The 12,591-nt window shown below is 38.4% G+C and overlaps 1 protein-coding gene across 5 annotated transcripts in view; it reads right to left on the bottom strand.

Annotated features, from left to right (window-relative positions):
- Positions 1–12,591, bottom strand: part of Npas3 (neuronal PAS domain protein 3) — an 829,848-nt gene that overhangs the window by 426,702 nt on the left and 390,555 nt on the right. For 4 of the 5 annotated variants that reach the window (XM_085830373.1, XM_085830374.1, XM_085830370.1 and 1 more), the window contains one exon: positions 8,738–8,814. In XM_085830373.1, the coding sequence (XP_085686499.1) occupies positions 8,738–8,814 (77 nt within the window). Of the gene's footprint in view, positions 1–8,737; positions 8,821–12,591 lie in introns of all 5 variants that reach the window. The other variant, XM_085830371.1, reaches the window with a different exon arrangement.

The following is a 12,591-nucleotide window of genomic DNA, read 5'->3' as shown; positions in this document are numbered from 1 at the left end:
TTAATAAAAGGGTTGCCATTTGAGGTAAAATGCACTGGCACCATCAAATTTTCTATGTTTCCCTCTGAAATGGCACACACTGCCTAATGCCAATACTACAAATGTAAACAATCTTGTTGTATTCAGTGAAAAAAATATCCTTTTACTCAAGAGGATTTCATTGATAATATCCTCATATTTCTACATTGAAAATATTCTTGATAAGCATTTCTTAAAAACATAGACATTATTCTAGATTCCCTAACAGAGACAAAAACACTAACAGATGTTTATCAATGTTCACAACACAGGTAGGAGAAAATATCTACTACTGCTTTGTCTGTTTTCACAATGAGGAAATGGAGGCAGACTTAGTGCTGGAGTGCACTTTAGATCTACACAGCTAAAGAGGAACAGGTTGGGATGGGAGTTCAAGTTGACTGGATGTGGAAAGCCACATACACCAAGGCTGTCTACCCTCTCCTGCCCCCATGGCCTGAAGAAGTTGGTAACTGAGCTGGGGATGTGAGACAAGGTGCTGGCTTTGTGGGGCAAGATTTATGCCTCCATTCTCCTGTTAGCTGTTTGCTTTCTGAGTCTCATATAGAAAAGATGCAGACTTTGCACTTCCAATACACTAATACGCGTACTTATTCCAGCCTGCTTCTTATTCTGACTTCTTTCCCTCTATGATTATTCTGACTCTGTGGAATGGGAGCTTTCAGAGCAAAGCATCATGGGTTAACTTTTTCCAGATTGTGTAAAACGAATAGCTCTAATGTCATCTTTTGTTTTTAAACTTTTCTAAAGTGACAGGTTTTCAGTTTTCATAACTATGCATCTTCTCAAAACCACGAATAAAACTTTCATTTGGCCCATTAGCTCTGAATAATAAATTCTGTTTCTAACCATAAAACAACATTTTGGGGCATTCTGTTAATAATGAAATAAGGTTTGCTATCAACTTAAGTGCTTCAGTTTTTCAATTTTGAGGATGGAGATTTTTATAAAATATAATACTCCCCCACTACACACACACATGCGCGCACACACACACACACACACACCAACAGATAATGGGAAGGCTTGGTGAGTCATACCAAGATCTCCACTTGAATGGAGAGAGGCAACAGGGTCAGACACAGCAAGGCCCACAGTTCTGAGTCTGGCAGAGCAGGTGAGCTGCACCCTGCAGGTGGGAGACCCAATTCCACCACCCATGTTGTGAGTTTGCCAAATTAGGTAACAAATAGCTCACCTCTCTTTCATAAAACCCATTTCAAAAATTTTAACTCATCTAAATCCAGTAACCCATGCCAGTTAACTTACAAGTTGCAAGTTAACTTACAATACTAAAAACATTTTGTAAATGCCAAACTGATATCTTCCTTAAGGTAAATATGCAGAAGTAATCTGCAGAGGTAGGGAATTTCTACTTTTCCTCCTTCTTCTTTCTTTTAAATTAAAAGTACTGTACCCTTACTTTCGATTGTTTTACAGCTCAATTGATAAGGTGTGTTCTTTTTTTTTTGTTCAAGAAAATTTAAAAGCAACTAATTTAAATATGCAAAATTATCTTGAGTTGTTCATACGTGAACTTAAAAGCCGTGCAACACAGGAAAATTAAGTAATTATGCCTCCAAGTTATTTACTGCAATTAAGCTCATTTATCATATGCAAATTAGTGCAAACTGGTCTCATTAGTTACTAAATTACTCAATATGAGCTGAACAATGTAGCACTCCAGTTTGTAATGAAAAATCCCTGTAGAGGCAAGCAGTATCAATTAAGCTAATTTGCATATGCAAATATATTCACTAACTTTCTCTTTTTCTATATTTAGTTTTACATTTTCTTACCATTCCAGATCATACCAAGACAGTGGGGTCACTCACCTCCCTCAACTTATTCCATCACAGCTAAAGAAATTAATCCAGAATGCCTCTATTATTAGAAATCATTTTATCTTAACACTTATGTCCAGCAAGCTATCACCTCACTAGGAACAATCAGGGGGGAGGATGCAGTTTCCTAAAACAAAGATGACACTCTGCCTCATCAATAAAACAGCACTCTTCATATCACTCTCCTCAAGTCCTTTTGAAAACATTACTGTCAAGAAGAAGGAGTGCTGACTAAGCTAGGCATATCCTAATACAGTCATAATTTGTGTATTTGTATTAGCTTTTGACACATTTTATGTTGAATCACTTTCTTTTGCTTAGATATTTGGTCAAATGCATTATCCGGACCCATGTTTTGTTTGCTTGATGTGTGTGGATATACACTTGTTTGTTGCCGAAGTCAGGGGCCCACACTGGGGTCTTCCTCAATCAATCTTCTCTTATTGTTGGAGGCAAGGTCTCTCCTTGACCCTGGAACTGCCCATTATGCTGGGCTGGTTAGATAACCAAGTCCCAGAGATTCTCCTGCCTCTGCCTGCTCAAGCACCGGGAGTACAGATGTACATCACCACACACAGTTAGTTACATGGATTCTGGGGACAATACTCAGGCTCAGATGCTTGTGTGACAGCACTACTGACTCAACCATTTCACCAGCATCTTGCTCAGATAATATATAAACACAAAATCATATATACCATACATAAATATACACCATATATTCAAATTTTGATATGATATAATTATATATATTCTAATTTATACTTTAATTTTTTATTTTTAATTTTCTTTGCTGAAAGGAATGAGAGTGGAAGAGAGTTTAGCGACAGCAGCTTGCTCATTCTCTGTCCATCCCCGACACCATAGGTACCTATCTACAGTTTCAAGGTATTTCCTCCCCCCAGAATCCTAAATCCTCTCCTGTAAGTAGCTGATCTTTGAAAAATAGTAAAATATAAAAATAGTACTGTGACTAGAAGTACTTACATTATAACAAAGATATATATATATATAAAACATATATATTTTATATATATATTCTTACTACAGCTGCCACATTTTTTTAACTTTCTTGGCAGAAAACCATATGTTCTCATTTCATCATGAGTTGGTGTATTCTATTACCTAAACTTCAAAGTATGACAAGTATAGGAATATAAATCCTGAATTAATTTATTCTAAACCTGTCCCATGACATCCTGCATCAAAGGCGCGGGTTCTTCGTTTCCGTGAAGCAAGAGTTTCCTACTGTTCCTGGTGCTAGGTATGATTTTATTGTCTTAACATTTTTAGGTGGGCGTAGCAGCATTAATATAAAACATGCATAAGCAATATCACAACTTTATATAACAATTATATAAACATTATTTACAGAGTGAAAAAAGCAAACCCTCTGCTAAGGGCATACAAATAATTAAAACATTCCATTCATAATTCTGGCACCTGAGGGAAAGCTATTCCAGTGGTTAATTTTATGACTTGCAAATATGATATTTGGTATTTTATGTTTTGTTAATTTCTATGAAGTGAAATATAAATATCAAGCATGGTCCCTACACTGGGAGGGTAAAAAGAAACAGCACTTGTAATTAAAACACATCCTTATTCTTTATTATTCTGGGGGGGGGGATGTGCATGATGCATGGGTATACACACCACTGCACATGTGAAGGCCTTGTGTGTACCATGGCACATATGGAGGTCAGAGCTTACTCTGTGAGGTCTTGTGTGTATTATGGCACACGTGGAGGCCATAGGGGCTTTTGTGAAGGCCATTCTCTCCTTCCACCTCTACATGGATCTGGGGATTGAAGATTACCAGGATTAAGCAGCAAGCACTTTTACCTGAAGAGCCTCAACAGGCCCTGCCTGAGCTTCCTTATGGAAAGGAAAGCACAAAGTAGGGACAACAAAGAGAACTTGGGCCAAATTCACACTTAGTCACATGTGTGTGTTTAGGAAAGTTCCCTGTAATGACCTCCAAAGGTTCTGAGATTTTCAGTTAATCGTCCATAAAATGTGCAGCCCTCGGCCTCCACCTCCACTTGTCTTCCCACCCCTCATCTCCCTCACAAATGTTGAAGAAACTACATGTCTTGACTTGGGTCCTCTAAGACCAACTTCACAGAATTGTACTTGCAGGACTGACATCCCATGCAGATGGTGCTTCTGTCCTAAAGATGCTTGAACAATTACAGGCTCCCTTGGTCTACTCTAATGGTGGCTGTCAGTGGTAAGGTATGCACAGTGGCCCTTGAGGTACATACTACATAGCACTTGACCTTCATCTTGCCTGCATGTACAATTACTAAACCAACAGACAGAACAATCAGACATGAAAGGAGAGGGAGAGGGACAGGGAGAGGGAGAGGGACAGGGAGAGAGGGAGAATTTTACAAGGTCAGAATCACTACAAAGTTTAGAATTTTTCTCTATTCAAAAAGTACAGACTGATCAAATTTTAAGAGAGCTTACAGATCTCATTTTTTCCTGAAACTACATATATTATATAATTATATATTATATATAATGCATCCACTGAAGGCATAAGAAGGGAAGTTGGCATAATACATGAGACTTTGCAAAATTGCAATACATTCATGCTATTACCCACCTGAACTGTACTTTTACAATTAAAACACACAGGCACACATGAGTGCACAGTTTTGCACACAATAGTTGGTATTTACATTAGAAATGGAAAGTTTTAGTTATAGTCAATATACATAATGCCAGGAAATTAGATAAATAAACTATGGTACATTCATATGATATTTAAATAACATGAATGATAATGAAAATGATTCAGTATAGCTAGAGGATATGAATAAGGGATACTTTAATTATATAAAGAATGACAGATTTATGCTCTGTCTGTCTGTCTGTCTGTCTGTCTGTCTCTATCTATCTATCTATCTATCTATCTATCTATCTATCTATCTATCTATCCATCCACCCACCTATCTATCCACCCACCCATCTATCCATCCATCCATTTATTAAAGCAATAGACTTAGTTTCCAATATCAAAAAGTGCTTTATTCGGTGAACCTTAACATATACATGTATTTCTACCATACGCAAAAATATTTCACCTAGACACCATTTTCTCAGCTGTCATTCTACCCTACCATAACTGGCTAGATTCTCTTTCATCCCCCGCCCCCAGACCTTGTTGTGCTTTTCTTCTGCATCTCACTCATCTGCGCCATGTTTTCCATGAATAAAACCACTGAGTGTTTACCTTACTGAGGGGTTTTCATCTACCAGCGGGTTATTAGAATTCCTTTCATGAGCAAAAACAAATCCTGTGGCTTCCTCCTCCTTTGTCATCTTTTCTTTGCTTAGAAACGAATGGACCACATGTCCCAGGGATTCCTTTCCTTAACCTCTTTGTTCCTCCAGATCATTCCTACTGGTTTTCAGCCCATTCCTCCATTGTAGTTAAAAGCTATCTAGGCTCCAGTGATTTGGAATTCCTAGTCCCATTTTCAGCCCTAGCTTTCATAGTATTTAAACTAGGATCATACCTAGAATTTTAGCTCCTTCCCTTATATCAACTCTGCTTTTTGACTGGATTTCAAAAATCTCTAAGGAATAGGATCTTATCTTAACTTATAGGGTCTACGAGTGCTATTAACCCTGTCACTTTTATCTGTCCATGATGTCCATGTGTCAATGACTGTATCAGTTCTATATGTTCTTCTCCTTCCATGGGGCTCTATCTCAATGGCATCTTAATTTCTTTAATGTTAATGTCTTTAGATACTAACATTAGGTTCTCACAACTGACAATCTCCCAGATACCGTGTTTTGATGGATCCAAACCTTTCCTTGCTCCTGACTGCATGAAAACCTTTCCCACAAGATCATCACCATTTGGAGAAGGGAACCTGCACCTCCTATGTTAGCCCAGCAGACCTGTAACACATGGTTTATAGGATTTCCCCACCTTTACCACTCATGTGTTTCCTGTCCACATGAACTGGGCATCACATCAAATGTTATTACATTCTCCAAAGAAGCCTTATGGTTATTTGTCTGCACCTCTTTGCACCCCACATTGTCTTTGATTGGAAAATTATTCCACTGTCTCTGCTTAAGAAACTACTCACTTATCAACAATTGAGATCCCATCTTGATGTCTCATGAGCAAAGTAGAACTCGGATAGTTCAGATCCCTAACACACTCAACTACTATTACATTCCTAATTGTAAGAAGCTTCCTATTTCCCTTCTCTAAATGAATGTAAGCTAATTACAGACAATAGCCCCATGTAGCGAATTTTGTATTCCCACTCAATATTTGAAAGTCTGGTGGGATGGTATTACTATAAATCATAGGTCTAAGATCAGGCCTGTAATCTGAATGACAGACATTTTATCAAGAGATTTTTTGCAAAGGACAGAAGGATAAGAAAAGAAAGAAAATTTTCTCTTCAGACTCCATCAATCCATTAGAGTCTATCAGATATCTTTTCAAAACAAAATGTACGGACTCATCGTACACTTTTGCGATACTGATATTTTGTTGTCTGTGGTACTGACATCAGTCTGTGGACTGCAGGCTTCCCTTGCTAGCTAGGAAGATAACTAAGAGGCGCTTGGCAAGGCTCTTCTTGCTACAACTACCCTTAAGTTTGGCAGGGTAAAGTTCTACATAGAGCACTGTATCATTCTTCCACTCCACAACCACTGTGTTCCAATCAAATGACATGGGACGTTCTAATGTCTATGGCAATTTCAAGATCCTATAACTCACCTATACTCAAATATCTTGCTTTTGTGAAAAACCAATATATTCCCTTAAAGACAACAGGCTCCAAATAATCCACAAGTGTTCCAGTGTATGTTGGATCTTTACGGTAAGAGAATGGGGTTTGTTTGTTTGTTTTTTTTTAATCTGCACTCATTCCTCTTTATGTCTTTTTTTTGTCTTTCTGTCTGTCTGTCTGTCTCTCTCTCTCTCTTCTTTTTTTTTTTCCTTTTTCTGTATTATGAGGAGAAAATCAGTACAGTTTCCTTTACTGAGTTTTTCCAATGTATAGAACAGTCATTACCATTCCTTTTAAGACATGTGTTCTCCAAACTATTTCTGTGGGTTCTTCATTGTTCTTCACGAAACATTTTTAATTTACACTTTTAATGACAGTCTGCACAGCCTTTCCCAAGCAATACCCAGATATACAGGCTTGTCTTATAGCATGGAGACTAAGGACAATATAAACTAACCATACATACTGACAAGCCAACAGTCTCCTTTTAAAACCTCTATTCTCTAAGTAAAGCATGATATTGAACAAATATTTGTGAGTCACCCTATATAATATGTTTATACTAAATTAAAATCAGTTTAAACTCTTATAATTTTTATTAGTTTTGAATTATTGCAACTCCTAATTTATACTCCTAAAGGACTCTGAATCAGAAAACAATAATCTAGGGTTATAGTCTGAACCTCCATCTTATTGACTAAGTATAGGACTAAACTTGTCAGAATCTAATTAGCAATAGTCCTGTGTCACAGAAGAATCCAATAACTTATCTGTCCCAGTCTATATAAAACATGTAATAGAGATCCTGACCCAGAACCAAGTATGTACATGAAGGAAAAAAGATAAAAATCAAAAGTTCTAAAGAGAAATGGGCTCCTTTCTGCATCTTTAAACAAATTTTCAGTAATTGTAAAGGTAACTCAGATGTTGTTCCTTCAAGGTGGATCAAGAAACACCCTGTCCAATAGCAGATATGAATGAAAATCAGAAACAGAATAAACTAAAGTCAAGACATTTAAGTGCTGTGAATTTTCCATTGTGCACTATGATTTCTCACACAATAAAATCCTTGCAGTCGGATGATGAAAAGAACACATTCTTTACTTGACCCAGTAGACTTGGTAGATGGAGATGGTAGGTGGATACCAAGAACTCTTCCTTTAAACGCATGTGTGCTGGGGAGTGGGGTGGGGCAGGATTCTCAAGCTACCAGGAAAGAGATTCAAGAACTAAAAGGGTGACTGCACCAAGAGCTGATTTTCTCCAAGGAGAAACTCAGAATGAATTCCTAGTATACACAATTTACGGGCTAGCCTGGCAGATCCAATCCTACTTAGGAGTGTCATCTTTTTGACTGTTCATTCGTTTAGCTCTGAAGGGATAAGAATATAGAAAACATCAGCACATCTTCTAAATGTAGACCAGCGGTCCATTGATGAAGGCAGAAGCACTAAACGCATGGAATAATCTTAAGGTTATAGTAAGATGATTAGATAAGATGCTGATCCAGGGATGAATTTTCTCTGGTGCTATAGAACTACAACTTTATCTCATACCTTTCCCATCTACTTATCATGAAATGTGCTGACAAAACCACTTACTTAAATATAGGCTTAAGAATTCACACTAACTAGTTTTCTAATTTGAGGAGGCAAACAACAGGACTGCATTTAACAAATACAAACTCAAGCAAAGAACTGAAGTTTGGCGACACACAAACACAATGCCACAGTACTTTCACAACAAAACCCTGCTCTTTGATAAGCAATGTGTAGCTCAGAGGACACAAACATATTCACTTGCAAACACGGCATACATGTGATCACTGTGCATCAACTAAGTGCAATTCATCTAAATTATTATAGCACAGGTAATACTTGCCCTCCCTTTCTCATTAATTTTCCCTCAAGGAATGGCTTTCTAAAAAAGGAAAGGAAAGGAGAAAAAATCATGAAGATTTGTGAATTCCAAGAAAAAATAACAGTAATCAAACACATATCTGAAACTAAAAGAATGTATAAGAAGATTTCAAATCCAACATTTCCTTGATAAGATGGAAGAAAGACTTTTTAGAGGTACCTGCAAAATGTGGCTTCCCAAATGTGCTTCAAATACTTCAATGGCCAGTGCGCTGGGGCTCCGCCTTCGTTGTGCACCTATAACTTGAAAGAAAAAAAGAGAGAGAGAGAAAAGAAAAAAAGTAATTAAGTTGGAGCTCTGGTCTCAAATCCTCAATCTCCCCCCATTTGTTTTAATGTTCTGCTAAAGCATCAGTGAGTTCTGAAAGAAACACTGGTCACCGTCAGTTTGGGCTCTGAGTTGTTTGCATTTAAGTTTCAGCTGAACATCAACATCTATACACTTAAAACAAACAAACAAACACCCCTGCCAAAAAACAAAACCAAAAAACAAACCAAAAATCCTCCAGACCGAAAATCTTACCTTTTACATATTTTTCCTATACAAAAAACAAAAACAAAAACAAAGAAACCGCACACAAACATTCCTATTTTTTTGTGTGTGTTTTTTTCGAGACAGGGTTTCTCTGTGTAGCCCTGGCTGTACTGGAACTTACTTTGTAGACCAGGCTGGCCTCGAACTCAGAAATCCACCTGCCTCTGCCTCCCGAGTGCTGGGATTAAAGGCGTGTGCCACCACACCCGGCCGTCCTATTCTTTTAGAACAAATGAATACAGCTTTTCTCTAAATTATAACATTGTTATTTTTAAGTGCCTATAGCAACGTCCTACCCCAGCTAGCAGAGCAAGATAAACTCCTAAAAGCCAAACAGGATACAACTAATATTTTCTAATGTGCAAGTTCATCAGAATTTAGGAAGAGTTAGTTACATGTCAGATGACAGATTCTCATTAAGGAGCTTTTGCACTGCTGCCATGTGTCATGGAGAGTGGCCTCCATATCTCTGAGTACTCATGTGACTATTCTACAAAACCAACGAGCAGTGCAGATGGACCTTGGTCAGTGTGCACCTCCATCAGTGGCTGCTTGTGGTCTAAAGATGCCAGTCGTTACTGTTCTACCTGAGGGGACAACTTTCTGGTGCCTGCCACTAACAGAGATCTCAAAACTAAAGTGCACTTCAGACATAGTATGGATGGAATCCAGAAGTGAGGGTCCTTTCTTCCCAGTATTTCCAAGGTGCAATGCCAGCCAGTTTAATGATCTATGGGTGTTCGTTTATCCTTTCCTTTAAGTTCTAGAGTATCATGGATCCCTCTCTGCCTTACAGAGGCGTAAGACAGGACACGTCCAGAGCTTTTCTACATTTCTGACAGGAAAGAGTCTCCATATCTTCCTGCTTCTTCACCACCATTTAAACTGGAAACGGCATGAAAAGCCTTGGCTTTCTCACAGCTAAACCCACATTCAGCTAGTGGACAGGACCATCCTGTAAAACGGTACCAGAGGAATGCCACTTCATTTTGATGACCTCATTAATCACTCCTACGGAGAGCCACGTAGGGCTGCAACAACAACCAACAGCGCATGCTCCTGGTGCGCGGCGCTGTAGACACAGGAAGCCTACTCCTATTCACGAGAGGAAGTCTCTAGAAGGTACTTTGAAGATCGCATGAATGCTAAGTGCCAAGTGCCATTGTGGCCGCAGGAGAAAAAGGAGAGAGACATTTCTCAGTGGAAGTGTAGAAACTACAATTAAAGAGTGATGATTACATCTGAAATGTAAATAAAGAAAATATCTAATAAAAGAAAAGAAAAGAAATATTCCAGCTGGAATTTCAGCCCCATGTCCCTGTTTGCTTCAGAAGTCAAACATGTAACTAATAATTTTCAGATGAAAAAAGAACCCATCTCTTTGCTGAGATTAATCTTTATCATAGGTGCAGACATAGGATTTTACTTTTCCATATTTAAATATATTTAGGCAGCTATGCTGTATATGTGTGTGCATGTGCTTCTGATTAATTTTCTATTCTAACATGCACATTACTCCCTTCAAAACTCCTTTGGCATTTTTGATAATGCAGCTGTCTTGCTGAATACTGTTTTCAGTTTCTACAGTGTTAATTGCACATTATGGTAGCTTGGTGTGAATGATCCCACATGAATAAAATCTGCAGCCTTTTTTCCCCCCAAAGATTATGGGGATGGGTGGCTTTTAGGAGGGAGAAGAGGAGAGCTGAAAAACTTCTAAAATGTCCACTCCCTTTTGGAGGCAGTAATTAGGATTCAGAGTTTATTAATAGTTCAGAATTTGGGGAGATTTTCAATTACAAGGCTCAAAATAAATAACCACATGTCATTTAAGGAAGGATTACAATTGAACTTTAGATAACATAAACCATTCTATGAACAACTCAGTAAGGTGGGACTGAAAGTGCTGACTTTAGAGAGCCCTCCAGCCTCCCAGAGAATGTTAGCAAGGCCCACAGGCAGGCTCTAGCAACAACAGATGGCAGCTCAAATGCTTCTAGAAGCATAGAAACAGTTGTCTTGAATAACATCCCAGGATTATGCAAGCCTGGCTTCTGCTGGCCTTTCTTTTCCTCCTCTTCCTTCACCTGTGCTCAGGTCATCCTCCAAAGGAAACCTCTTCATCAGATCTTGCATCCTTGCCCCTGACCCGAGCAGTTCCTCTTTGTTCTCCGGAAGCCTCGGCTCATGCATCCCACTAGCGTAATATACCAGTATCCTGTAAGTGGTTTCATGCTATCCTACTCGATGGCGTTTTTATGATGCTGGAACTTCTCTTGATTTATCTGTTTTGCACTTATGCAGGTGATGTGGGGCTGTAATGACAGCTCCTAATTTTACAGCCAACATAAATATGTTAAACAGGAGCCCATTACGCCCCTGGTAGGAGCCCTGCTTTAACTCTGGCATTATTGGTAACTGAATAGATGTTAAATATGGACTTCTCCTGCACTTCTCCTTTGGTTCTCTGCAGTTTGAGAATTGGTGGGCTTATAACACTGGGACAATGCACACAGCTCTTTTGTTTCTCTGCATTAATCACCCTGAGTCTACAAAGTATCATTGAAGCCATGGAAAAGCTAATGGGCCTGACCTCAGTGAGGTCTGCTGATTTCAGCACAGTGACCTGCTTCATGAGTATGTCTCTGAGGTCTCTGTTCTGAAAGGTTACACTTTCCAAGTTTGTTTGGTAAACCCCACAGAACAGCACCAAGGCACTAGGTTGTTGTTCTGTTTTTTTTTTTTTTCTTTTCCATTTCACCTTCTGATATACTTCATTTATCACTTAATTTAATAAGTGACTACTTTCAAAATCAAAAGAGCACTAAGTTAATAAACACACCCATAAGCAAGACATTAATAAATAAATGGAGAATACTTTCCATTGTCTTGTGAAGATCTCGACTAACTCACTGACAGACAGGAGCGATGACTAATTTGAACAGCATATATAAACTGTTAAAAAGAAAGCAAGTGCCTCATATAATTCAACTTAAAACTCCATCCAACGTTAGCTAAGTGCCCATTCAGTGTTGAAAAATCTCTAGCTAGGAAGTGGTGACTGCTGTTGGGAATCAGTAAGCAAACACAAGAAAAATCTTCAAATACTTAACACCAGGCCCAGCACAAAAATAATCCTTAAAAGGTGCCACCACCTCGTATTTAAGGAGGCTGAACAGCAAGCACCCAGAGTTCTAGAGATTTTAAAAGGAAGAAATGTACAGAGGGAAAGCATTATTTTTTTGTTCAAAGACATCAGCATAGGAAATCCTGGTCTTATGCTTCAGAAATCCACAGTGATATGAGAAGTTCTCCAAGCCCTCATTAGAAAGAAGAAGACAGCCAAGGAAACTGCCTGCCATTTAAACACAGGTTTATAAACTTTGTACCTCAACAATGTCAGCTGAAATATTTTACTCTGGACCCTGTTGTAACCATTCATGGTGGTCTCCATGAATTAATTCTGTGCACCAAAATAC

Source organism: Mus caroli, unplaced genomic scaffold (assembly GCF_978045245.1).
Source record: "Mus caroli unplaced genomic scaffold, Mus_caroli_1 scaffold_14, whole genome shotgun sequence".
Lineage (NCBI taxonomy): Eukaryota > Metazoa > Chordata > Mammalia > Rodentia > Muridae > Mus > Mus caroli.
The sequence above is the reverse complement of the archived record's forward strand: the minus strand, read 5'-3'. Positions and strand labels throughout refer to the sequence as shown.